This window comes from Oryctolagus cuniculus, chromosome 17 (assembly GCF_964237555.1).
Source record: "Oryctolagus cuniculus chromosome 17, mOryCun1.1, whole genome shotgun sequence".
Lineage (NCBI taxonomy): Eukaryota > Metazoa > Chordata > Mammalia > Lagomorpha > Leporidae > Oryctolagus > Oryctolagus cuniculus.
The window spans coordinates 33,322,198-33,348,869 of record NC_091448.1 but is presented as its reverse complement, the minus strand read 5'-3'; the positions used below and the strand labels follow the sequence as shown (position 1 = coordinate 33,348,869).

The following is a 26,672-nucleotide window of genomic DNA, read 5'->3' as shown; positions in this document are numbered from 1 at the left end:
GACAAGGCGCCTCTGTCAGGGCTCCCTGCTCGCGCCGGGCGCAGGCGGACACGCGGGCCCCGGGAGCCTCTCTCTGCCTCCTGCTCTCCCCCTCTTGTGGCCTCTGCGGCTCAGAAGCGTGGGCAGACTTCCCTGCACCGCACCCCTGTCGTGTCCCAGCAGCCTCCCCATTAACGCCGCCGTGCCCCCACCCCCACACCGGTCCCTGGGACTTAGCTCTGGCTATACGGTCTCAGGGTTGGAGGCCCTCATTCTGGCTGTCTGATGAGACCAAGGAGCCAGCCGCAGCTTCCCACAGGGGACAGCAGGACGGGCCCGCGGGTGGCACAGTGCAAGCCAGTCCTCAGCTCTTGTCCTGGGGTTGCCCAGAGCACCCTATTGCCAAGGGTTCTATAGTTCAGTACTACCTGGATGGATTAGTGATGTCTGCCAAGGCCGAGGGTAGGTGGTGGTGCCACCCTTTCTGGCCTGGGGCTGCTTCTCCCTTTGGGTAGGCCTGAGGGTGGGGGTGGGGCGCACTCTTGGACTGGAGAGAAGCCGCTGTGTGTGACCTTTTTCTGGGAGCAGCCACTGCCTGAGCCCTGGGACACCACCTAGTGGCCTGGCCTGGTGGTGCCACTGGACTGGGCCCAGAGCTCAGGCAAGAAGTGATCCTCACAGGCGAGGACCACAGCACTCCCAGAGGGGTCCCCAGGTCCCGGATGATTTTCAGAGCAGGGAGGACTGGAGTGTGCAGGGACAGAGTTGTTCTGGGGCACTTCTACCCCCCTTACAGTTGGTCTGGGGAGCAGGAACGTACTGGTGAATGGGACTTCTGACCACCATAGCCCCCACATCTTCCTGAGGCCTCTTGTGCTAACCCCACTTGTCAGAGTGGAGCCCTGATCCTCCTAGGACAGATCAGAACTTAAAGTCAGGTCAGCCCGGAGAGGGGGTCGGCCTCCTACCCACCGAGGGAACTGATGCTGGCTGAGCAAGGGGACCAGCCTGCCATCTGCCTGTTTGCCAGCAGTCACAGGCTCTGAGCCATGTTCCTGGACTGCCACAGGCTCCGTGGTAAGTGGAACATTGCTTCAGCCTCTGTACCTTGCAGGTCTGCTGTGAGCAGAGTGTAGGGAAGAGGGGGCTGGCCTGCCACCACCTAGATGAGCCAGAACCAAGGAGAGAACATGGTCCATGCTCGCCCCCTACCCCCTCCCCGTCGCTCCTCCTCTCACCAGGGATCTGCTGACATTGCCAGGCACTGTGTAAGGTCCTGGAGACTCCACAGTGAATATGGCAAAGACCCTGTCCTCAGGAGCCTATGTCCACATGCGGGAGATGGGCAATGGCAATTAAAGACATCGTCTCTCAGTGGCCCTAGCAGCATGGTTAGGGAGCGCTAGGCGATGGAGTAAGGTGGGGCTTGGTAGCAACCAGGAGGAAGGGGACAAGGGAGCCACGTGCATGGAGTGTTGGTGGGGGAACGAGGTGGGGGGAAGCTGTGGCAGGAGGTGGAGGGTTGAGTTTGGAGGCCCAGGATGGGAGCATGCTGGACTTGTTGGTGGATCAGTGAGGATCTGGGATGGCAGAAGAGTGAGGTGCTGTCTGCATGCGTGTGTGTGTGTGTGTTTGTGTGTGCTCATGGGTGCATAATGGACTGGACGGCAGAGCTGTGCAGGGCCACGTACAGCTGTGGGTTGTGTTCGGAGGACACTGGGGGGCTCAGGGGCCAGGAGTGGCATGGGCACCGTGGTGAGTCAGGAGATAAGCAGGGGATGTGGCCTTGGAGGTGGTGGGGAGTGGAAGATGGGGAGAAGGATCGGAAGGAGGCTGTAAGAGAGAACCTGAGAAGGAGAAAGCAGTTGCTGGATGGCCCCAGGCTGTGGGCTGCCAGTGCCAGAGCAGGGGTGAGGGGAGCGATCACAGGCAAGGTCAGAGCACGCGGGAGAGATCTGGGAGCCAGCGCTCAGCCTGCAGACGGTGTTTACAGCCCGGGACTGGACAAGGTCGCCCAGGCACAGGAACCTGCCTCACTGGGCACTTACTGTGCTCAAAGCACCCAGCTCTCCTTCCAAGGAGGTGCTCTTCCTGCTTTTATAAATGAGGAAGGGGGTTCAGAGACGTGAACCCTGTCCTGGCCTCACGGTCAGGCCCCACAAACGCAGGAGGCTGCTGGGACGACCTTGGGCAAGGCTGAGTGAGGTCAGCTTGCCCACCGACCCGGCCAGGCTGGGAGTGACTCAGGTCTTGGCCCTGCACTTATGCTGGGGTGGAGTTTGGCCTCTTGCCCTCACCACCCCCCCCGCCCCCCGGCCAGGCCTGGATTCCTTTCCCAGGGAGGTGGAGGCCTGGCTTTGGGCCTGGCTCCCTGGGACCTGGTGGAGGACAGGTGTGGGGTTTCTGCTTGCTGGTCCCCAGATGACCCTCAGCACTGGCTGGGGGAGTGCCTTGAGAGAGGGCTGACAGGCTCGGCGGGTTTGCTTGCTTCCCCTGTCAGAAGTAGTGGGCCAGGGGTTGTCTGGCAGAGCTCAGAGAGTGGCGTGCCTTGCCCAGGGCCCCAGAGCCAGCTCAGGGACGAAGCCAGCAGCCTCCCCCTGTGCTGTCTGGGGCACGCTTCCTCTGCAGAAGCGTCCTCTGGCTGGGCCCAGGCTCCCGAGCCTGGAGCACACGTGGCCATGCTTCTCGGGCTCTTGACTCAGCCCCACAAGCCTTACTTGTTTTTTTTTTGGCTCTTAGGAAGTAGATTCTTCTTTTTATTTTGAAAGAGTTGTTTATTTATTTTGGAAGTCAGAGTTACAGAGAGAGGGAGAGACGGAAAGAGAGACAGAGACCTTCCATCCACTGGTTTACTCTCCCAGATGCCTGCAATGGCCAGTTCTGGGCCAGGCTGAAGCCAGGAGTGACAACTGGGTAGCCCATGTGGGTGCAGGGGCCCAAACACTTGGGCAATCTTCCTCTGCTTTTCCCAGGCATGTTAGCAAGGAGCTAGATTGGAAGTGGAGCATCTGGGACACAAACTGGTGCCCATATGGGATGCTGGTGTTGCAGGTGGCAGCTTTACCTGCTATGCCACAATGCTGGCCCCTTGCCTTAATTCTTCCCTTCAGCATAGTACCAGTGGCAAAAGGCAGCCTCGCATGGGTGGCTCTGACCCTGAGGACAGTCCTTCTGCCCCCAGGCACTTGCCACACCTTGGCCCTGGCCTCAGACTCTGCCCTTGAGCTTAGCAAGGGGAGGGGGCAGCCCTCTGAGAACTGGGGCCCTCACGGCCCCCCACCTGGTGCTAGTTGTTGCCAGCTTGGCTTTGGGGGAGTCCTGTGGAAGGGATATTTCTGTAACTGCAATCCTGCGTCCCCAGGTCACCATCTCTGACCGCCATCTCCTCATCCCCAAAACCACCCCCAATGGAGAAGTCGGCATTGCTGTGTCCTGGGCACTGCTCTGCTCGTCTCGGGTCTCAGGCTGCCCATCTGCAATGTGGAGCAGCCTGCGGAGCTGGGGTCACATTCCGTCGCTCCCACATCACGGTGCACACACAAGGTGATGTCTTCCAGGTCTCAGCACCTGGGATCCGTGGAAGAGGTGTCCTGGGCTGCAGTGCCTCTGGCTGTTGCGACCTTCTGAGGTGTCTGGGTTGGGGGTCACACTCTGCCACCTCCCCATTTCCCTTCTCATGACAGACAGCGTGGGCCGATCATTGGAGGTCACCCCACTGTGTCTCCTTGTGAAATGGCTTTGGCCTCTCTGCACTGTGACCTGCTCGTCTGGGAGGAGATAGGGTAGTGGGAGCTGGGTAACAGACCCTCTTCCCCCTAGTTGGCAGAATACTACTCAGGCCGTGAAAAGGGTGTCGTGGATCTGAGCGTTCTAACGGGTGAAGATGGCCACGGTGCTGTTGAGTGGGAGCCCAGGCTGCAGAGGCGGGCTGACGGGTGAAGATGGCCACGGTGCTGTTGAATGGGAGCCCAGGCTGCAGAGGCGGGTGTTTGGTTTGATCATTCCTCAGTGTGTGTGGAGAAGAAGCATCCGGGTGTAGACACACTAGTGTGTTAGGTTTTGCTCAGGGGCAGCAGGGACTTTGTTTTTGGAACCTCGGTATCCAGCAGGTGTCTATAGGGAGCCCACATGCGTGTAGTTTCCTATTCTCAGACACATCCATGTCTCCGGGCAGGCACCCGGCAGACCCCAGAACAGGAGCCCTTGACAGTGTGTCTCCCTCAGGAAGTGCAGCTTGGTGGTGCTTGAAGCCCCTTGGGGGAGTCTGAGGCCCTGGGTAATGTTGAGGGGCCGAGGGAACCACTGGCGGCAGTGGGGAGATGGAGGCCCCAGGGTCCCCTCTGGGAGGTCATGCTGATGCATTCACACCAGTGTTTGTCAGTTGTTGAGATGGTGACCCCAAGTGCTAGGTGACCCCAAGTGTTTGCACTTATTTTGTCAAACTGAAGAGTGTCCTTTGCTATGACTGTCTCTTAAAATACAGCTGCCACTCTCCTACCAGTCACAAAATTAACTGTAAATTTGGTAGTGAGCATGAGAAAGTCAGAACTTGATGTTCTTTAGATACATTCCAGCCTCAATTGTTTGCACTAACAGAAATGCAACCTTTTTTAAAGAAAGATTTATTTTTATTTATATGAAAGGCAGAGAGAAAGGCAAAGAGAAAGAGAGAGATCTACCCACTGGCTCATTCCTTAAGTGGCCACAACTGGTGGGGCTGGGCCAGGCTGAAGTCAGGAGCCTGGAACTCCACCCTTGATCATGTACTTGGGCCATCTCCCTCCAGTCTCTCAGGAGCATTAGCAAGGAGCTAGATTGGAAGCAGAGCAGCCAGGACTTGAACTAGAAAGCCACCAGCAGCGGCTTAACCTGCTGCTGCACAGTGCTGGCCCCAGATAAATGCTTGACAGTGACTTACTGCCTGGTTCTGAGTGGGCTGCGTGGTTTGGTTTTCTGGGGGCAGATTAAGGGCCCTAATTGTAGCTGACTTTCCAGGGACACTTGGTGCTGGCGGCTGGGGCTGGGTTGCTTGGGGCAGGGGAACTGGTGTCGGTGGGAATGAGAACAAGACTTAAGCTATATGTGATTTCTCAGGACAGCTTTGAGAAGAAACTTGTAGTTTTTTTTTTTTTTTAATATGGAAGGATGCTCAGTGTTTTATAAAAACAACTATGTGTCTGTTATAAATAAAATACGTCAGCCCGATGCTGGGTGAGCCTCGAGTCACTCTGCCTCCCTATTGGTTGCTGCTTCTCAGCTCTGGGGACTGAGTTTTAGGGCAGGCAACATGCTTTGGGGGTGGGAACAGGGACTCCCCAAGAAGCCTGGGGCTCTTTGTGGATAGACACGGTTTGCTCTCTCCAGCTGGAAGATTCTGGAGATGCTGGGGGAGCCCTTTTACTCAGCACAGCCACCTCAGTGGTGCTCTGGGACCGTGATGTGGGGGCAGTGATGTGGGAAGATGAGGAAAGCCAGGACTGGATGGTGCCGGTGACCAGAGAGCTGGGACATCTGTCCAGATCCCCTCCTGGCCAATCAGGCCCTCAGGGGTCCTTGGCAGCATGCCCGGTGGGCTCAGGGGCCACAGGTCCTGAGTTCAGATCCCAGCTCCTCTACTTCGCGTGTGGCTGTGCCTTGGTTTCTCCCATCTGCAAAATGGGGCTGCTAACACTGACCTCAGTGGGTTGCCACGGAGTGCTGGGATGGTCCCCGCCAGAGGAAGCCCTGGCTTGTGGGAGCGCCGAGGTGCAAGTAAGGGACTGGCCTGCTCGGCCTTGTCGCAGCAGAGGGCGGTGGGTCGGCCTTCCCTAGGCGCAGCGGGGGTCGCCCCTTCCTACCACATTCCTGGCGACCCCGCCGCTCTGCCGCACTCCTGTCTTGGCCTCCGCCCCTGACTCTGTCTCCCTTGGTTTCAGGTGGGACGGTCTCTGCAGCCTCGCACGATGGGCCCGCGGTGCGGATGACCAGCCCGGCGCAGGCCCGCATGCTGCCGCCCCGCCAGGACTGCACTGCGAGGGCCGCTCGGGGCCCCGCGCCCGTAACCTCCTGACCCGCAGCCCCGGTCGTATCCAAGCTTGGCAAGCGAGGCGCAAGAGTGAACCACCGGAGCCCGCGGGGCACACAAGCGGCCGCGGGCCCAGGGGCCCCGGGGGAAGGGGCCGCGCGGCCGCTGGAAACATTCTCCCCAAGCGGCTCGGCAAGATGACCAGCCTGTTCCGCCGGAGCAGCAGCGGCGGCGGCGGCGGCGGCGGGGGTGGCGCGCGCGGCGGCGGGGGAGGCTCCGCAGCGGCCGCGGCCCCGCAGGAGCTCAACAACAGCCGGCCGGCCCGCCAGGTGCGCCGCCTCGAGTTCAACCAGGCCATGGACGACTTCAAGACCATGTTCCCCAACATGGACTACGACATCATCGAGTGCGTGCTGCGCGCTAACAGCGGCGCCGTGGATGCCACCATCGACCAGCTGCTGCAGATGAACCTGGAGGGCTGTGGCGGCGGCACCTGCGAAGACAGTTCCGACTCGGAGGACAGCATCCCCCCGGAGGTAGGCCACGGCCGAGAGCTCCCCGGGGCTGGGTCACTCCCTCGGCTAAGTCCTCGCTCCCAGCAGCGCTCCTTGCCTTTGGAAAACATCTCATGAGTCCGGGGTTGTATTTATGAGCAGAAATCTCGCAGTCTCTACCAGCTGCTGAGCATCCACTCAGGGGACATCAGAATCAAGGAGCTTGTTAAAAGTGCAGGGGCCGGGGCCCCACCCCAACAGCCTGCAGCCCAGTTCCAGGCCCAGAGGTCTTTGGTGTGCATTTTTCAAGAGTAGGCTCCTGAACCATTGGAAGTGCACCTTGGCTGAAGGGCACAGTGCTCACTGTCCTCAGAGCCAGGCAGTGAGTGTCCAGAGCGTGGTGTCCTGGAGTGTGTGTGTTGGGGGGGGGGGGGCTGCAGGCCAAGGGCCAGCTCCCCTGGAGCCTGGAAGGAAGAGAGAAGAGCCACAGGGCAGCCACAGCTCATAGGAGGGAGGGCTCAGAGCAGAGGCAGTGATCCGCGGGTTAGGGAGGTGGCCCGGTGTCATTTGCCAGGATCCGGCCAGGCTGCCAAGGCCCCACCGTAGAGAAAAGGGCAGTGTCCCTACAGGACGGGGAGAACCCTGGAATCTGCCAGCTACATCCAGCCGACCGCCGCGTAGCAAGCTGTGTCCGCGCGGTCCTGCTCCTGTGGTACCAGGGAAGTGGCTGCGGGAAAGGAGGCCAGCCCACTGGTGGCAGTGCTCAGTCCTCCTCCACCCCTTCCCAGAGGGCAGTGCGCACCTGGCGCCCCAGTCCCCACAGGCTCTGGGGCGCGTGGTACAGAGCCTGTGGGGCACACACAGTCTGCCAGTGAGAGGTTGATGCTGCCAGGGCCACCTGGACCAGGACCCTGCGGTGGGATTCTCTCCACTCCACTGTCCTGACCTGTCGCACCAGGCGCCATCTTGAGTGACATCATGTGAAATGGATTCTCTCTCTCTTTAAAGCTATTTATCTGTGTTATTTATTTGGAAGGCAGACACAGAGAAAGGCACACACACACACACACACACACAGATCTTCCATCCACTGGTTCACTCCCCGGATATCTGCAACAGCCGGGGCTGGGCCTGACTGATGGGCGGGGCTGGGTCTAGGTTTCTCAGTCAATGAGGATGATTAAAGCCTCCACCTGAAGTTTGTGAGGATTAGAAGAGATGATGGGGCAGGCACTGGCTAGTGGTGAAGATTTCTGCATCCTAAATCTGAGTGCCTGGGGTCGAGTCTCAGCTCTGCTCTGGCTTCCAGCTTCCTGTTAAGGCGTACCCTGGGAGGCAGCAGGTGATGGGTCCCTGCCACCCATGTGGAAGACCTGGATTCAGCTCTCGATTCCTAGCTTTGGCCTAGCCCAAGCCTGGCTGTTGCAGTCATCTGGGGAATGAACCAGAGCTTTCTCTCAGTGTCTTTCCCTAGGAGACCACTCCTGGGATCCGCCTTGATTAGCCTGAAGGGGGTGGGGGCGGGGAGGGTTGGCAGATTGAGCCAGAGGGAGAGTTGTCTGCAGCTCTGACCCCTCCTGCAGTGGGGTCTGTGCCCCCAGCCTGGCAGGGAGGACATTTCTGCCTTTGTCTGCAGCCCCCAGCCCCCACAGCCCTGCGGACCCCTACAGGGGCGCTCGGTGCACACTTCTTTTCTGCGTCCAGATGGAGCGCCTGCCCAGCGCCCTGCACCTCCCCCGGCTGTCTCCCCAGCCCCCACCTTGGAGCGCCGCCTGGGCCCAGAGGCAGGCAGTCCTGAGCCAGCGGAAAGTGCTTCAGAAAATTTATGAGCAGCAGCTGGAATGACAATAACTGCTGACTAGAAAAAGCCCCCTCCCCGGGGCTGATGGATGGCAGGCTGGCCTGAGGGGTATCCTTGCCGCAGAGAAATAGCTCCTGTCAGATCCATGGCCCAGACCCTGCCCCCGGAGCACCTGGCAGGCATCCATCACCCACAGCGAGTTAAGCCAGGAGGCCACAGCCTCAAAAACTTCAGCACCTTTAGAGCCAGAAGAACCACCTCCCTGCTGGTGGGGGCGGGGGACAGAGGCAGGGGAGGCGGGACTGGGGGGGGGCACTCTCTGTGGGACTCGGGATCTGCCTTCCTGGTACTTGCCTGACCAGCCGCCTGCCTCCTTAGCCCTTCCTCACTCCTCTCCCTGAGCCTCAGAAGGGCTGGTCTTGCAGCCCCAGGAGCTGCCCTGCCTCCTCCTGTGGCCCTGGGGGCCGACTGCACAGCAGTGCTGGGAGGAAAACCTCCTTCTGGGGACAGCCCCAAGGGAGCGCTCCTCTGCCTGTCACCATCTCACGCAGACCAGCCTCCGTGTGAACAGGGTGGCCACCGTGGCCCCGAGGCCTCAGCTTGGCACCATGCACCTCAGAGCAGAGGGCTGCAGAATGGGGCATGCATGGGGGCTAGGGCAGCAGCCACAAGTTCTCCACGCACCAGGGGTGCTGGGCCACTGTCCCGTTGCAGGCACCCGATTCCGCAGTGAACAGGAGCCAAGCCCAGTGCCCTCTCTTTTATTTCTTTACTTTTTAGAAAAGATCTGTTTACTTATTTGAAAGGCAGAGTGTGACAGAGAGAGGGAGAGATCTTTCATCTGCTGGTTCACTCCCTAGATGGCTGCAACAGCCAGGGCTGGGCCAGGCCACAGCCAGGAGCCTCCAGCTGGGTCTTCCACTGGGGCTCAAGCACCTGTACCATCACCCAGTGCCTCCCAGGGTGTGCATTAGCAGGAAGCTGGATGGGAAGTGGAGTAGCCAGGACTTGAACCCAGGCATTCTCATATGGGATGGAGGCATCCCAAGCCGGACTTATCTCTGAGCCAAACTCCCGCCCCACTTTTTTCCCCCTTCTTGTGGAAATTCAGGGTAGGCAGAGCAGAGCAGTGGCCTGCAAAGCACTACATTCTTCTTTTCCTGCAGAAGCATCTGTTTAAATACTTTCTGCCTCAAAAGAAAACGTTGATGCATTCCAGGGCGGGAGGCCTCCTCGGGTCGGGCTGGCTGTGTGTATACACAGCACCACTGTGGCTGTGTGTGTGTGTGTGTGTGTGCCTGTGCACGCATGCTTGCATGTGCATGCTCACCCGCCCTCCCACCATGGTGTCCCCACAAGGCGCCGTGTGCCAGGGCATGGCTGATCTCAGAGCAGACTTGGGCCAGCCAGTGCAGCCTGGCCCAGCCCATACTTGCACAGCCAGAAGCAGAGAGAGGCAGCTTCAGTGGTGACTTCTACAAACTCACTTGGGATGGAACGTGGGACCTGGGGACCCTGGGCCAATTCACAGCCTCTGAGCCCCTCCCGTGCTCTTTGGCCTGGTCAGAGAAGAGAGGGGAGCAGGCGGCTAAGCTGTGGGCTGGCTGGGCTACGGCATGAGGGGTCTCCCAGTCAGTGGCCGCCTCTGGGGGAGGGTCCCGGTCAGGCTGGGTAGCAGGAACCGCAGCCTTGACCCCTCCTTGCCCCTCCTTCTGGCTCCTGGATGAACGAGGACTCCAGGAGGGTCAGCAGGCCCCTGGGGACGCCCTAGCCCCCCTTCACCCTGAGGATGCAGCCTGGGTGTGCAGGCTCCATGCCTGCAGGGGAGGCCTTTGCTGCAGAGACTGAGGTTCAAGGTGAAGACTCAGTTCTAAAGACAGTGTGGCTCCTGCATATTACTTAGCCTGGGTCAGCTTCCTCATGTGTGAAATGGAAGTAATGATCCATGCCCTTCCTCGCCAGGTTGTTTGAGGTTAAGATGAGATCATAGGCATGGAAGTGCTTTGAGAGGGGATGAGCGATGTTCCCACCACAGAGTTGGCCAGGGACGGCAGAGAGCCCAGACCCCTAAGCATGTGGCTTGGTGAAGTTCCCGAGTGACTCTGCCGCCGTACCAGAACCCAAGTCCAGAAGCAGCACTGGGGCCCGTGTCGAGGTGCAGCCGGCTAAGCCACCGCCTGCCACACCAGCATCTCATATGAGTGCTGCTTCGAGTCCTGGCTGCTCTGCTTCCCATCAGCTCCCTGCTGATGCACCTGGGAAAGCAGCAGAGGATGGCCCAAGTGCTCGGGACCTCTGCTCCCATGTGGGAGTCCCAGGCTCCTGGTTTCCTCCTGGCTCGGCTCCAAATGATGCAGTCATCTGGGGAGTGAACCAATGGATGGAAGACCTCTCTCTCTTCCTCTCTCATCCTCCCTCTCTCTCTCTCTCACTGCCTTTCAAATAAATAAACAAATATTTAAAAAAAGAAAGGTAAGAAACAACATCAACAGACCCTAGAGCCCCGGGGCCCCTGGTCGTCCTCACGCACCCCACAGAGTTCACACCATGCTGACTTCTAGTGTTAGTAAAATGGCACAGTCCTGACACCATCCTAGGCTCTATCCCCCACTGCCATTGCTGGAAGCCAGGTGGCCACATGGCCCAACCACCGGTGTCACCCCCACCCCCATCCTAATGGGATTCGATGCTCCTACTTCCCTGCCCGCCCCTGGCAAAGTTTTAAAAGGACCTGTTCCTGAACACACGGTTCTCTTTCTCTCTGTCTCCTGATCTCTCTCTCTCTCTCTCTTTCTCTTACACTCTCCTTCTCCCTCTTTTCCTTCTTTGCCCCTTCCTTCCGGCCTGTCGGGTTTCCCCAGTAAACCCTTTCCCTTGCTCCAGTGTTTGGTGTGTTTTGTGGCGGCCTTACGTCTAGCCCTGCGAGTTTGTCCTGCCTGTGTCAAGCTCTCTTCGATGGACAATGCTGCTGGGAGCTTTGTTTTGGGGCCGTGTGAGTTCCCGTTTGTTGAGTGTGCTGGGGCTCCAGGGTCAGCAGCGGCGAATCCACCTCCACTCCCTCAGCCCTGCGCAGCTCCCTCGGCACGCAGCCTCACCCACGCTCGGTTTTGTCTGAACGCTACTGAAATTCGAGGAGGGGTTATTAATCTCTCTCTCCCATTGTCTCTGCTTTAGGTCTTGGAAAGAACGCTGGAACCCGATAGCTCGGATGAAGAACCCCCGCCTGTGTACTCTCCGCCGGCCTACCACATGCACATGTTCGACCCACCATACCCTCTGGCTCCCCCCACCCCGCCTCCCCGGTGAGAATCCCCCTATCTAGGAGCCCAGGGCCTGGATTGTGTGCAGACACACCGGGAACCTTCCTGGACTCCGCCTAGGACAGCTTCCACCGCAGCAAAAGATGTTTCAGCGGGATAGCAGGGATGACCTGCAAAATGTAAGGCTTGGAAGAGCAAACATTAGCTAAACGCCTACGTCAGGCCTGTGTCACGGGGCACACAGTTAGGGCTCATCCTCTGCTTTCGGGAAGCTTATGATCGGTGGAGGTGTCAGACTGGGCATGACAAATGAATGGAAAGGGTACTGACACGTCCCTTCCCAGGTCCATGGCAAACCTTACTAACGACTCACCATGCTCTGAGCTAAGAAGTTCCTTCAGGATCCTCCTCAACACAGCACTCCCAGACAGTCATCAACAACTGATGGAGGGTGGTTTGCCATCTCTGGTATAGGGATGTTGTGGGATTTTTTTTTTTTTTTTTAATTTAAGGAGAAGAGAGCAAGAATACTCACATCCACTGGTTCATTCCTCAAATGTCTACAATGGCTAAGGCTAAGCCTGGGCCAAAGCTGGGAGCTCAGAACTCAGTCCAGGTCTCCCATGTAGGTGGTGGGGACCCAACCACTTGAGCCATCCCCTGCTTCCTCCCAAGGTCTGCATTAGCAGAAAGCTGGAATTGGGAGCCGGCCCCAGGCACTGTGATGTGGGACAGGGGCGTCTTAACTGCTAGGCCCGGCACTCCTTCCCCGTGACGGGTATTTTTAAGCCCTGGGAGCACGACTGTTTGAGGAAGTCTGCTAGCTGGAGGCAGGACTGCCAGGTCCCTGGAGACTTGTTCCAGCTTAGGAACTCTTCATTTGGAAGCTTAAGATGCAGTTGGTTGCCAGTGGGGTCCCACGGGTCTCTGGGGTTCTTCTGGGCTCCGTGTGTGTGGGGGGGGGTCCCTGCTGGAGCCCAGGCGTTGCCTTTTTCTCTAGAGCTGCCGTTTCTTAGACTCGGGCCTGAGCGGCTGGGAGTGGGGGGTAGGGAGCCCCTCCTGGGGATCCTGGGAGCCTCAGAATGAGCTGAAAATACCAGCTCCCGTTTCCTAAGAACCCTTCCAATGCCGGCAACCGCTGGCGTCTTTCCCTGTGCCGCGACACTGGCCGCATCTCAGCTTTAGGGGGAGGCACTGCTGGGATCGTCCCCATATTACAGATGGGCAGCCGAGCCTTTGAGAGGCTGGATGGCTTCCCCGGCACTGAGAGCTGGGGTTCAAATCCAGGCCGTTCTGACTTCAAGGCTAATTACTCTCGGCTGCGTGTCCCTTCTACTTCCCCGGTGAGGGAAGTCTCTGTGGTTACAGCTGCAGGAGCTGAGAGCCCTAGAAAACCATGGGATGGGGCCAGCGCTTTGAGTCAGAGGCAGGAGCAGAGTGAGGGTTGCTATCACAGGGACACAGGAGCCAGGCTGTCTTGGGGTGGGGGGTCAGCCTGCGACATGGGTGGGACCTGCAGCCTTGGGCAGGTCCCAGAGTCCAGGACTAAATGGTTTTCCTTTGACTTTTTTTTTTTTTTTTAATTTATTTGAAAGGCATAGAGACACAGAGAGATACTTCTTCCATCTACTGGTTTACTCCCCAAATGCCTGCCACAGCAGAGGCTGGGCTGGACCAAAGCAGGAGCTGGGAACCCAGTCCAGGTCTCTCACAGGGGTGGCAGGGACCCAACTACTTGAGCCATCATCTGTTCCTCCCAGGGTGCACAGTAGCAGGAAGCTGGATTGGAAGTGGAATTGCAGCCTTCTTCTCCCCCTCCTCCCTCTTCTGCCCCTCGCCACTCCCTTCGGCTGTCCAACTGCTGATTTGTTAGGTACTTCTGCTGTGTGTCCTTTGGCTCATTCCTTAACCTTTCTGAGCTTGGTCTGCCTCATCTGTGAAACAGGAATCCTCAGCACTGTTCTGGAGACTGACCGAGATGTTGAGTGTGGAGCGTTCACCGCTCCTTCCTGCCCTCCCTCCTGAAGCCGCACTGGCTGGCCTCTGGGTTCAGTTCAGACTCCCTGGAGGCCAGAGCTCAGGAGAGGCACAGGGCCCATGCCCAGACGCGGCCTCTGGGCCCAGCTCTAACCCCTGGGTCACCTCTAGGCCTCCTTCAGTCTCTCCACCCAAGACACCCATTTCCATATTTATTGAGACCCCTGCGATGAGCAGGTGCAGACAGAATACAGCACTGCCTTGTGCCTACAGCCCTCAAGGAGATCAGGGTCTTGGGGAGCCACAGACCCCTGTGACTTGAGGCCGAGGCGTGAGTTAATCTTGTCTGAGTCAGCTTTTCGAGACTTTAACTGTGACTCCCGAGAGACGAAGACAAAGGTCACACTCCAGAGACTCCCCCCGTTCAAGATCAGCCTGGCAGATGGACAGATGGCCCACACCACGGATGGACGAGGAAGCAGGGAGGGAAGCTGGGCGGGATTCAGCTTAAGTAACCAACCCTGTTCAGAGAGCCACCTTCCAGGGCAAGCTCTGGGACCCAAGACCTCCCACTGGGCCCCCTGGTAACCGCCATAATTAAATCAAGTCTCCACGGTAATCGGTAATCCACCGCCCATTAGCATTAATCCATTGCCTGTTAATGTGAAGAATTGGGGATTTATCGCTGTGCGTGATTTTGGGGAGCCAAGTCCTGTTCAGTTCACAGCAGGTCTGGTAAAACAGGAATAATGACAGGAGGGCCTCATGGGCAACGGAAACAGCAGGTGCCAAGGCCCCGGGGCAGGAAACGAGGCAGGAGTGGGAGCTCCTGGGGAGGCGGGCAGATCACCCATCGAGGGGGCTGGGCACCCTCTGAGGAGCTTCCTTCTTAGACACCCCGCAGCCCCAGGGGGATTAGCAGGAGGGTGATGCCCCCTCCAGCCACTGCCAGTCACTGGGGGGTGGTGCCTGAAGGCCTGTAGAGGGGGCAGAGCTGGGGAGCTGGGTATCTCCCTGGGGGCACAGAGAGGGAAGGTCCTGCCCCCGCGGTCAGACACCCTGGGACACGGCCTCTCCCTGTTTGGGCTGCAGTGTCCAGTCTCCACTGGCATTCCTGCCTGGTGGGCCTGTCTTGGAGGTCTACCCTGGCCAGGTCTCACCCCAGTGGGACTTCTCGGCAGCCTCTGGCCCCATCCTCAGCCGGCCCTCCCCGCCACTGCCTGCAAGACAGAGGCAACCCGTGGACCCCTGGGCACAGCCGCCTGCTGTTTTTCCATTGAAATTACAGCCTTGGAAGTGTTTTATTTGCCTCTCAGCTCATTTCTGACATTCCTTCCCTACCACAATGGAGTTGCCTGGGCTGCCTGGGCTTGGGGCCCCCTGGCTTGCGCAGCTGTGGGCTGACCTCATCTCTGCCAGTGCCAGGGCAAAGGGCCCGCTCCCCCAACCCCCCTCCCCCCAGGACCACAGGCCCAGCAGCGAGGGAAACTCAGCTGACACGGGCCTCCTCCACCTCAGCCCCTCCCCTCTCTCAGTAGCAGAGTGGCTGGGGAGCTCCAAGTGCAATGCTGGGGTTCCTGTCGCTGTCATCCTGGGTGAGCTGAGCATGACAGTGCCCCCCCCACACACAGGAGGTGGCAGGGCCCTCTAGAAAGATCTAGCCCAGGACAGGCATCCCAGGTTACTCTGCACGCTCTGCTCTCACTCTGCCCTCAGCTGTCAGCGGGACAGGCTGCAGGGGTCACCTTGGCCCTAGCCTGCAGGGCCGAGCTTCCCCCGTGCACTTCGCAGCTGCTTGTGCTCTGCTGCCGCCCCCACCCTCTCTCGCGCCCCCATCCCCCCAGCCACCACCGGCCCAAAATAGAAAAGGAAAGGAAGTTATTTCCATAGGCAGCAGCAGCAGCAGCAGCCCGGAAAAGCTCCCCTCCAGTGAGGGGGCGGGCGGGATTCCTGGAGCTGGAGACCAAATCAAAGCCAGGCCTGAGGCGAGCCAGTGAGCTCGAGGGAGCGAGAGTGGCCCACAGCGCCCAGCCCCGGCTGCCTTCTTACTGTGTCACTTCCCTGATTCAGCAGAACACGTGTCCTGCGGTTGCCACGCCACAGGCTGCCGAGGAGCCGCAGGGAGCTCCTGGCAGGGCTCCAGGCTGCTTCCAGGCCCCGGCCGGCCGGAAGGGCAGGCCCCCCGGGGGTCAGGAGCCGGTGTGCCTCTCCTCTCCGCCTCTCCTGCCCCCTGCCTACCTGCTGGCCTTGGCCTAGGTGCGGGCCTCCCACCACTCCCTTGCCTGGGTGCCCCTTGCAACGAGACCCCTTCCCCACACCTCTTGGTTTGCCTTCTCTGAACACAGGCTCCCGGGCACCTGAGCAGGGGGGCGGCAGTTTCTGGGGTGAGGATGCTGAGTCTGGGGTCCCACTCAAGACCACCCTGCTGGCTATGGCTCAGCCAGAACTGGAGCCTGGCTCTGCTTTACCGTCTCTGGAGGGGTCCTGGCCTCCCCCACGGCAAGCCCACGTGCAGGCAGCCTAGGGGCAACTGCTCGTTCATCTGAGCCTGGCACTCAGCAGCTGGGAGCTCGCGCTGGGCCGGGTGGGAGGCGCGCGAGCGGCTCAGCGATGCGCGTGAACAGTGCGTGTGATTCCGCAGCGCCATCAGCGCCGCGAGCAGGGAGTCGGTTCTCTAGGGCCCTGGTCCTGGAGGCAGTGGGGGCCACAGGGCTCTCCGGGCCGGATCCAGCCTGTCTGAGGACCTGATGTGATGCGCCCGAGACCCGTGGTTGGGCCTGACGGCTCCCTCCTCGCTGCACCCCCACCCTAGGACCGACGTGCTGGGCTCTGGGCCCCCTTCGAGCCAGAGGCGCTATCGGAACTGGAACCCCCCGCTGCTGGGCAGCCTCCCGGATGACTTCCTCCGCATCCTGCCCCAGCAGCTGGACAGCGGGCAGGTACTGGGCTGCCCCGCCGTCCTCTCCCACCTGCCTGTCCAGCATCTCTTTTGCCCACGCAGTTCGAGCCGGCCAAGCTTACTTCCTGATGTTTAAGCCCAGGCTGCTGCCTCACTTCCTGTCCAGGCCTGAAGGTGTCCTGTTCTACCCAAGGAAGGTGACAGCTGGAGGAGATTTGGGCCACAGCCAGGCAGCCAGTGACAGAGAGCCTTCCCCCCAGCTAACTGGCACAGGCCAAGGCTTCCCCCGCGGGAGGGGGGCTCACTGTGAGGCGGCTGCTGCCGGGAGAGTTTGGGGGTCCACGTGGAGGCTGGTGAGCAGTTTGCAGGTCTCTTCAGGACCATTCTGGCTGTAACGAAGGCAAGCAGTGATCTAGGGTGGAGAGAGAGAGAGAGGCATCGCTGCTCAGCCCCTGGCCCTTCCCCAGCAGAGAGGGCTCTGACCTGATACAGTGGGGCTGTTAGGAGGGGTGGGCTGGGGGTGGGCTGGGGGATCCCAGGCAGGGCATGCATGCAGCGAGGGGTGCAGCACCTGCTCTCGTGAGGAGGCTCCCCCACGCTCACTCCTCTCCTCAGGGTAACCCCGCCGGCCCCAAGCCTGTGAGTGGAGAGGGAGGCCCGGCTCCTGCGCCTGGGCCCGACCCCAGGGACCAGGAGAGCCGCTGGAAGCAGTACCTGGAGGACGAGAGGATCGCACTCTTCCTGCAGAACGAGGAGTTCATGAAGGAGCTGCAGCGCAACCGCGACTTCCTCCTCGCCCTGGAGAGAGGTGGGCACCGCGTGGGGGCGCTCCAGCTGCCTCTCCTTGCCCGGGGCTGAGAGGGGGACACGATGCTGGCTCCCGAGAGCACTGAGCAGCAGGCTGGGTGCCAGGTGTTGTCTGTCCTGCTCGGCATGGCCCCGCCAGGTTGTCTTTGGGGCAGCCCCAGAATCCTGCCAGCGGGAAGCTGGGGCACCTGCAGCCACCGCTTCTCCCTCCCCTGCAGGGTTTGCCCTCTTAGGTCCTCTCCTCCCCCTGCACACCTGCTCCATGCCTGGCTTTGTGGGGGGGGGGCGACAGGGGTGAGGGGGCTCAGTCGTTCCTCACAAACCAGAGCCCCGGGAAGAGGGCGGGGGGCCTGTGGGTGCTGGGCTTCTGAGACCGCCTGTGTGGACATCGGGGCAGGACACTGGTCTTGTGCTTGCGTGGGAGATGCTGAGGCTCGGCCACCTCTTCCCTTCAGGGCAGGAGTGTTGTGTGTGTGTGTGTGTGTGTGTGTCTGTGTGTCTGATGTATGTCAGTGCAGGAAGAAGGCTGGGCTGAGAGCGAGGAGGCCCCGGGCTGGCCCCAGCTCTGCAGCACAGTGCTGGAGGTCTCAGGTGCTGCACTTGAGGGTTGGACGCTGCAGCCTCCCAGGCCCTTCTCGTGCTGACCTTTAACCTCCCGGAGCGCTGTCCCTGGCAGGCCAAAGTTTCCGTGCTGTCGCCCGGTCTTTGAGAGCTGGTAGACCTGAGTGCACCGTGTGTGAGGCCTACCCCCACCCTCCTGCATCTCAGCCCCTGTGTGCCCTTGCTGGCCCGGGAGCCCCCTCCACTGACAGGAATGTGGTCCTTTTCCAGATCGATTGAAATACGAGTCCCAGAGATCCAAATCTAGCAGTGTGGCTGCGGGAGGCGACTTTGGCTTTCCCTCTTCTGTCCCAGGTAAACTTGCCTACCTTCAGAGGACCTGGGGACACAGGGGCTCACACCCCATTCTTCTTCACACAGTCGCGGTTTATGGGGTAGGGTGAGGACACAAATGAGGCTGGGGTCCTGGGCCCCTAAGCAGGGGAGTCTGGGGGGTCCACTGAGCAGCCGGGGTTCTCACCAGCGCAGGAGCGGCGGGGACTTGGGCGCCCACAGTACAATCCACAGGCTGTGCCCAGAGCATGGCTGCAAGGGGACACGCTGCACCGCGTGCTGGGGCTTGGGGATGGGAAGCACTCAGAGACTTACGGGGCTCGCTTTCTGCCCTGGGGGAGCTTACACTGGAGCACGGGGAGGGGAGGGCAGGGTTAGTCTGGGCAGGGCTCATTTGTTCATTCATTTACTTATCAAAGAGCTGGGGAGCAGCTGTGAGGTGCCGGTCCTGCCCTAGGTGTCAGGGGAAGGGGCATTTCAAGCTTCGTGCACAAAGGTAGTGAGAATCAAGAATTGCCTGAAGAGGGCCGGGCTCCTTCGCTCAGGGGCCCTCACTGTGGGAGGAAGGGGTGGGCCGTGCTGCCATTGGGGTGCACGGACTGGAGGGGCATGGGGTACACTCGGCAGGTGGCACAGGGCAGCTGGTCAGTCAGTGCCCACCTCAGAGAGAGGCTCAGCAGCTTTTGCCTGGGACAGTCCTTACGTGCTATGGTGAGTGGGGAGACAGAAGGGTGGGGACCTCGGTGGATCCTAGCTCCGAGAAAGAAAACACTGGGGGAGCTGATTTAAGCAGCAGACTGGAGGCTTAGGCCCAGCAGAGGCGCATCTGGGAGTTTTAATGGGAGCCTCTTGTCCTTGATCCCGAATTAACTCGGGGCGTTGGGCTGCTGAGATGGATCCCAGTGACTCAGCGGGGACTTAGCAGGCAAGGTGACTTGGGCTTAGCCAGGCTGCAGGGGCAGAGCAGTGAGTTAGGAGGGCAGAGACAAACCCCAGCAGGCGAGGGACAGAGAAACCCTGAGCCAGCCAGGGCGACCCTGGCTGGAGCTGGGCCCTGACTCTTGGCCAGGCCCCTTCTGGTTCCTACTCCTCGTCTGTGTGTGGAGGGAGTGATGTAGGGGCTGGCCCTGGAGGGAGGAGCCAGTCACCCTGACCCACTCTCCCCTGCTGCCCTCCAGGATGCTCAGGTGTAGGGAAGCCCCGGGCGTAGCTCCTGTTGACCTCCACGGCATAAATGCTCGCCTCATGGCCAACGTGAGCCCCCAGCCTGACTATGCCGGCGGCCACGGCAGGCCTTTGTGTGCTGCATGCCTGGCACCAGAGCCCGCAGGGAACCCGGAGCTCTCCTTGCTGTGGACTCCCAGCCAGGGAAGGGCCTTCCCGGATGGAAGGATGGGGCCGGGACAGCCCCGACCCTCCTCCCCTCCGAAGACCCCAGCCCTTAGTCGGTGTCTCCGCCTTCAGGAAACAGTGATGCCAACCCTGCCGTGTCCGAAGATGCCTTATTCAGGGACAAGTTGAAACACATGGGAAAATGTGAGTCCAGCCCGTGGCCCCTGCCTGTTCCAGCGTTGCCCCGAATTTTTAACACAAACGGCCCGAAAGGAGAGAGGGAGCCACCCCCAATTTTTAACATGGCTGACTCCTGATGAACCCAAATGACATTTTAATCACAGGCTGGCTCCCTCGGCCTTCCTGCCTCACTTCTGTGTTCAGCTGAGTCTGGATACAAATTAAGTTTTAAATCCTCTCCAGCCAGCTGTCCGCAAGGAAATCACACTCCATGCATCCTCTGGCCCCAGGGTCAGCGTTCTTGCTCGCTGTGGCCTGGCCGGGCCTGCCCAAGCTCTTCTATGGGGCCCCAGGGACCTCTTGCTACCAAGCCCTGCCAGCCCGGAGCACCCCCTCCTGGCCATGGCAGACCGGGGGCGGGGGGGGGGGGGACAGGGCTGTCACTCGCCCCTTCCCTCTGCTTCAGGGAAAATCTCGGATTAGTCCTGGAAATCCCAGCACCAGCTCGGGAGGCAGCTGGGGGAGGGGCCACGGCCTGCGGCAGCTGGGGAAGGAATACCCGGATCCTGGGCTGCCGGCTGGCCTCGGCCCGGGCTCGCCCTGGCCTCTGCTGCCCCTGCAGGCCGACCTAGCCAGCAGCTGTACTCCAGAGGCTGCCCCCTCCTCTGCCATCCTTGTCACCTCCCCCTCCCTCCCAGGGAGGCCATCTGGCGCTCCGGCTGCCCAGCGAGGGGCTCACAGGTCTCTCTGTCCCCAGCCACCCGCAGGAAGCTGTTTGAGCTTGCCCGGGCCTTCTCCGAGAAGACCAAGATGAGGAAGTCGAAGAGGAAACACTTGTTGAAGCATCAGTCGTATCCTTTCCTCCTGGCACCGGCCTGGGGCAGGGCACGTCCGGCTGCACTCCTGAGGCTGGGCCTCCCACAGTGGGGGGACCCGGCTCCGTGGCCTCCCCATCCCCTGAGCCAGGCTGCCAGCTCGTGCCTGTCTCCCAGTGCCAGTCTGCAGCTCCAGCGGCTCCTGTCTTCCTTCTGCAAGAAAAATGGTTTCTTCGCCATCCGCAAACCTTCTCCTGATTTCTTTTTTTTTTTTTTTTTACAGATTTATTTATTTATTTGAAAGTCAGAGTTACACAGAGAAGGAGGGGCAGAGAGAGAGGGAGAGAGAGGTCTTTCATCTGCTGGTTCATTCCCCAGATGGCTGCAACAGCTGGAGCTGAGCTGATCCAAAGCCAGGGGCCAAAAGCTTCTTCCGGGTCTCTCATGTGAATGCAGGGGCCCAAGGACCTGGGCCATCTTCCACTGCTTTCCCAGGCCATAGCAGAGAGCTGGATCGGAAGTGGAGCAGCCGGGACTTGAACCGGCGCCCCTTTACCCGCTACGCCACAGCGCCGACCCCTCCTGATTTCTGCATCTGTGCTGCCCCACGATGCTCCTGCCTCCCCACTCTCCGCAAGCAGCAAGAAGGGCTGCCACACTTTCACTCAGATGCCCAGCCCACGTGTCCGACAGGGCCCAGGGTGGTGGGAGCCCGCAGGCAAAGGGGAACAGGGAGAAAGGTGCTTCTCAGTCCCCAGAGGTGGGGCACGGTGACCCCAAGGGAGGGCACCCGGGGCCTGGTATTGGGGGCAGGTGGGTGCGGTGGGAGCCTCCTGGGCTTGCAGGGGTGGGACTGAGTGGACCACAGCAGTGGGCCCCCAACCCCCCTACTCCCGGGACAATTTTCCTGAGCGGCTCTGCAGGCTGGGGGCTGCGGCGTCAACGGCCAACCTCCTGGACGACGTGGAGGGCCACTGCTGCGGTGAGGCTGGCCAGGAATCTTCAGCCCCGGTTTGCCTGTGATTGGGGCGCCTCCGAGAGGGGGTGCTGGGTGTTGCGTGGGTGGACCCACCCTGACCGGAAGGGAGCACCCGGCCCAGGGGTTGGTGCAAGGACCCGTGTGGACTCCCCCTTCCTATTGGCCCTGGAATGGCGCCCCGGCCCCACCTCCACCTCAGTCACTGCCTGCAGCACACGGTGCGAGGGTGTTTCTGGCGAATGGTCTCTCCAGCGTGAGGGCAGACAGGGCTGCCCGTGCAGAGGGGCCTCAATTTGAGAACCTAGCACTGGGCAGCTCCAGTCTGTGGGCCCAGAGGCCTCTCAGTGTCCACCCATCCCCCTCCGAAGGGCATGCAGGCCAGAAGACCCTGCCTCAGGCCCTACCAGGTGAGCCCTGACCCTCATGCCACAGAGCAATAGGGTGCTTTGATGTCCAGAAGCAAAGATCGGAAGGGCCTGGGATGTCATCTGGAGAGTCCGATCTCCCCATCCCATTTTACAGAGGAAACTGAGGCCCACAGAGGAGGGAAGCACTCGTCTATAGTCTCAGAGCTCAGGAGCTGGGCCAGCACCTAGGAGTCCTGCCCTGTCCCCACCCCCCACCACCGCCTCCGCCCCTGCCATGTCCTGCTGCCTCTCACCAGACCCCGACACCGCCCATTTGGGGATCAGCAGGAGCCCCATCAAACAGAGCAGGTGGAAAGAGTCGGGCCAGCCCTCCAGGCTGGTCTGGGGACATGCCCGGGTGACCACCCCTCTGCTTTTCAGACGAAGACTTCCGGGGGAGGAGGCAGGAGGCGCCCAAGGTGGAGGAGCTCTTAAGAGAAGCACAGTAAGAGGTAAGGCCTGGAGCTGGGGCTGCCATACCCAGACCCGCACCCTGGCTGTCTTCCCCAGGGGGCCAGAGGTGCTGGGCTCAGGCGGCAGGGCTGCGCAGGCCCCAGGCCTCTGCACTGGTGTTTATGGCCCAGAACATGGGAACTACTCGTTTGCATCTCTCTAATTTGGTTATTTATTCAGTTGACACCCGTCCATGCCAAACGCTGGGAACAGGGAAACAATGAGCTTTTGACCTTGGAGAGTTTACAGCCCAGCTGAGAAGGCAGCCCGGGACACAGGCAGCACACAGGGAGAGGAAAGCAGAGGTGGTGTCAGCCCAGCTGTGCACACACAGGGCTCTTGCCAGCCCCTGTGGGGGGCGGGTGGTCTGGGGTCTGCCAAACCCAGAAGGAAAAGGCCTCCAGGAGGCAGCTGTGTATCTGGCAGGGGCCCTGCCCGCCACCAGGCTGCTCTTTCCCCTGCAGCCCAGGGCAAGCCCTGGGGCAGAGACAGTGAGTGCCCGTATCTCCTCCAGGCCCTCCCGCTGCCCACCTCCTCATACCCCTGCTGTCCTGGTCCCAGAAGGCAGCATCACCAAGGCTTGCCTTCCTTTCTTTTATGGAAGCGTCCCATATTTATTTGCTTGATTTATTTGAGAGGCAGATTGAGAGAAGGATCTCCCATTTGCTTGTTCACTCCCCAAATGCCCACAGTAGCCGGGATTGAGTCAGGCCAAAACCAGGAACCACGAACTCAAGCTGGGACTCCCACACGGGTGGCAGGGACCCAAGTCCTTGAGCTGTCACCGGCTGCCTTCCAGCGTGCACATTAGCAGGCAGCTGGAACTGGGACCCGAGCCAGAACTCGGACCCGGGCATTCCAACGTGGGATGTGGGTTTCCCACACAGCATTAGGCTGCACAAGCAGGAACGGCCCTGCTTGAGACTGAGGAAGTACCGGCCACGGTCTACACCGCTGTGGTAGAGGCGACACAGAGCAGGGGGTGAGCACACAGGGGCACCCTGCCTCTGCTTGGGCAGCTGGCGTTGCATCCCCTCTGGCTGACTCCCTACCTCTCCCTCCCTGGGGCTCCCAGCCCTTCCCATGGTCCCCAGGCTTTCTGCAGCCCTGCCTCCCACATCTCCTGAGTGTACAAGGCCAGCTGGCAACCCTTGCTTCCCCCTGTGCTCCAGGGAAGATGGGTCGTGTCCACAGGCACCCCCAAATTGGAGCCTTGCTTACCTCTTCTCTCCTAAGACTCGCACCTTTTCCCTTTCCAGCTCCCCCCACCCCGTCTTAAAAAGCCAGGTGTCCTCCACACCTGCAAGGCGCGGCATCCAACCGCTGGCTGTCTTCCCCACACAGTGCCCCCGCACTCTCCTGAAACGCCCTCCCTCGCTGGAACCCTGCTTCTCCTTCCTCCCGCTCCCTGTTGCTCTGCCCTTGACCCCCCCCCCCAAGTCCTTTCACTCCCCACTCCCTGGCAGCACCCTCACCCTCTTTCACAGCCTCGGCACTGCTTCTGTGCAGCTGGCTCCGGGATCGGAATCTCCAGTGCAGTCAGTCCTCCAGGGCCGTCCCTGAACCCTGGCTGGCAGTGCCCCGAGAGCCAGTCATTCCTCATGACTCCGCGGGTCATTCCCACTGCACCCGGATAGATTCCTCACCTAGGTCACAGCCCTGGTCTCTCACCCGTCCCTCCTCTGTTCACCCCATCACCAAACCACAGATCTCCACTTTAGCTAAAGCTACAAAATGTGTTGTCACTTTATTAGAAAGAGAGAGATGTTCCATCCACTGGGTTACTCCCCAAATGGCCTGCAACAGCTAGGGCTGGGCCAGGCTGAAGCCAGGAGCCTGAAACTCAATCCAGGTCTCCCACACGAGTGGCAGGTACCTAAGTACTTGAGCCATTACCTGCTGCTTCCCTGGGTGTGCATTAGCAGGATGCTGGATCAGAAGCGGAGGAGCTGGTGCTCAAACCAGGTGCTCCAATATCAGGTTGCGGGTGACCCAAGCAGTGTCTTAACCCCTGAGCCTGTCCTGCCCTTTGAATGGGTCATCTGAGTCAAGTCTTAGGACTTGACTTGAACTTCAGCCTGGTGTCTGGAGTTCACAGAGTTCTGGCCCCAGTTTACCCCTCTACCCTTTCAGGTCCCCTTGGGCCAGCTCATCAGAGCTGTGAGCACATCACAGAACAGGCCAGGCTCTTCCAGCTCTGATCTCTGCCCACACAGATGCTCAGCACCACCCAGCTCACCCCCTCGCCCCATCTTCAGCTGCCAGAGTCCCTAGAGGTGTAGCGGGTGGGAAGTTTCCAGAAGTGGGGAGATGGGGGAGATGACCCCAGGCTGATCCAGGGAAAGGAGCGCTCCTGGTCTTGACAGCTTCTGCCCCAGGAAAGACCAGTGGGCTCCTTGGAAAAAACGCTCCCCCCATCTCATTTTCCCTATCACATGCCAGCAGCTCCTCCTCGCCAGAGGTGATCTGACCCTGTCGGGGCACCCAGCTGAAGGGCCCAGCTGCAGCCGGACAGATGGTGCTCGCCTCCTGAGGCCCTCCGGCACAGTTCAGCCCAGCCACTGCCACTTCCCACTGGACTCGGACACCGGAGTTGCCATCCTGTGATTGGAGGAAGGACCTGAGGCCCCTGGGGGCAGCAGCCATTCACAGCCCCTTTTGTAGCCAGGCTTTTCTATGGGAGATGAGTGAAAATGCAGGAACCACCCCTTCTTAAGGGGGAAAAAAAAAGGCCCAGGAAGCAGACCGGGGTTGGAGTATGGGCAAGAGCAGGATGGCTCTCTGGCCGGAAGCTGGAGCTCCTGCAGCCCTCCCTTGCCCACCTCTCTTGGGGTTCAGCCTCTGCTGGGCCTCCTGCCCACGCTCCCAACTACTTTCCAGGGCCTCCTGCAGCTCGGGCTGCCCGGCACCGGCCACGCAGAGAGGTGAGGTGCCCGCTGCCTGCCCTGCCCAGTTAATCGTGCAGCGCCCCTGGCCCAGCAGGGATGGGGAGGGTGTGGCCCCCCTCCTCCCCGGAGCTGGAAGACTCTGGCTAGGCGGGGTTTTTGGGCTGGCAGGAGACAGAGACAGTTCTGGAGCCACCCTGCTGTGGGTGTTCACAGGGTCAGACGTCCTGGCTACCCGGTGGCAGGTTCTGGAGTGACCCCGTCGAAAGGCGCAGGGCTGCAGAGCAAGGGGAAGGGGCCGCTGGGTGGGAGACCCTAGGGCAGCAGGGCCTGCCTGGGGCTCATGACGAAGAGCAAGGTCGGCTTAGAAGAAGTCCGACTCCAGGAACGGGCACCAGCAGAGAGGCCGCCGCTGCGTCCCCTGCCCCTCCCTCGACCTGGGAACACGCTGACCTTTCCCGCGAGCCGGGACGCCGGGGCAAGCGTGGGACGCTGGGCTTGGAATCCGAATGTTGGAGGGACCCGGGTGGCCGCAGGTGGCCCCGAGATGAGCGGGCGTGGTGGTGGTTGGAGGACGACCGCGCCAGTTCCGCGTTCCGCCCGCCCCCGCCCCCGCCCGGGCACCTCGCTCCCCGAGCCCGGCGCGGCGCGTGACCAAGTTTGGAAGCGAGGGGCCCCTGCGATGGCGAGGACCGGGCCGCCCGCCCTCCGCGGTCCCCGCAGCCGCGCCTTTGGGCCTGGCTCCCCAGGAGCAGGAGGGGGGCTCCAGGCGCCCCGCGGGGAAGCCCCAGCCCCGAGTCTGTGTGTGTTGCTTTGTTTTTTCTCTGATGTGTGGTTTTTTCTTGGAGCTGTTTCCTAGGAATCCCTGTAATAAAGACTTGGTGTTCTCTCCGGCGCTGTGATGTGGCCGGCGGCGTGGGCGAGAGCCGGGAGCCCTCCCTCCCTCCTCCTTCCCGCCTGGGGCACGGTTTGGGCCCTGGAGGCCGGTGCAGCGTCCCGGGGCCACCTGCTCGATCGCCCGCGTTACCCCGCCCGGCTTTCTCCCGCTGCACTGCCGAGGTGACACCTGCTGTCCGCGCTGCAACCTTGCGGTCGCGGACCTGCGGGCTTTGTGTGGCGCTGTCGCCTTCCTGTGAGCCAGCGGCTTGCTTTTCCCGGGCAAATGGGCGTAGGAGCCACCGCCGGGGAAGAGAGCTTGTTGCGAAAGCTCCCTGGGACTCCACTGAATAAGCAGAAAGCACCAGGATTAGCGGCCGGTGTGCGGTGTGGGCCTCGGGTCCCTGTCTCCACCCCGCAAGCTCCCCAGCTGGGCTAGACAACCTGCAGCTACAGGGACAGCACACTGGCCACCAAAACAGGAAGCTAATGCTCTTCTCGGAAGGGCAGCTCTCAAGGTTACTAAGTTTTTCTTGGTGTTGAGCCAAAGACCTCCTTGTGGCTTCCAAGCACGCATCTTGTTGCTGAGCTCCTGGTCACCCAGCCAAGGCTGCTCCCTGTCGCTGGAGG

The 26,672-nt window shown here is 60.6% G+C and overlaps 1 protein-coding gene across 5 annotated transcripts in view; it reads left to right on the top strand.

The window, feature by feature from the left end:
- Positions 1 to 26,672, top strand: part of CUEDC1 (CUE domain containing 1) — an 88,848-nt gene that overhangs the window by 54,979 nt on the left and 7,197 nt on the right. Inside the window, exons 2-11 of one of the 5 annotated variants that reach the window (XM_051824825.2) lie at positions 5,895 to 6,519; positions 11,453 to 11,580; positions 16,328 to 16,454; positions 17,030 to 17,222; positions 18,053 to 18,136; positions 19,580 to 19,651; positions 20,385 to 20,478; positions 21,366 to 21,424; positions 22,210 to 22,280; positions 24,727 to 26,057. In XM_051824825.2, the coding sequence (XP_051680785.1) occupies positions 6,181 to 6,519; positions 11,453 to 11,580; positions 16,328 to 16,454; positions 17,030 to 17,222; positions 18,053 to 18,136; positions 19,580 to 19,651; positions 20,385 to 20,478; positions 21,366 to 21,424; positions 22,210 to 22,277 (1,164 nt within the window). In that variant the 5' untranslated portion in view covers positions 5,895 to 6,180 and the 3' untranslated portion in view covers positions 22,278 to 22,280; positions 24,727 to 26,057. Of the gene's footprint in view, positions 1 to 5,894; positions 6,520 to 11,452; positions 11,581 to 16,327; positions 16,455 to 17,029; positions 17,223 to 18,052; positions 18,137 to 19,579; positions 19,652 to 20,384; positions 20,479 to 21,365; positions 21,425 to 22,209; positions 22,281 to 24,723; positions 26,058 to 26,672 lie in introns of those variants that run through there. The other 4 variants (XM_051824824.2, XM_070060924.1, XM_070060925.1 and 1 more) reach the window with 4 other exon arrangements.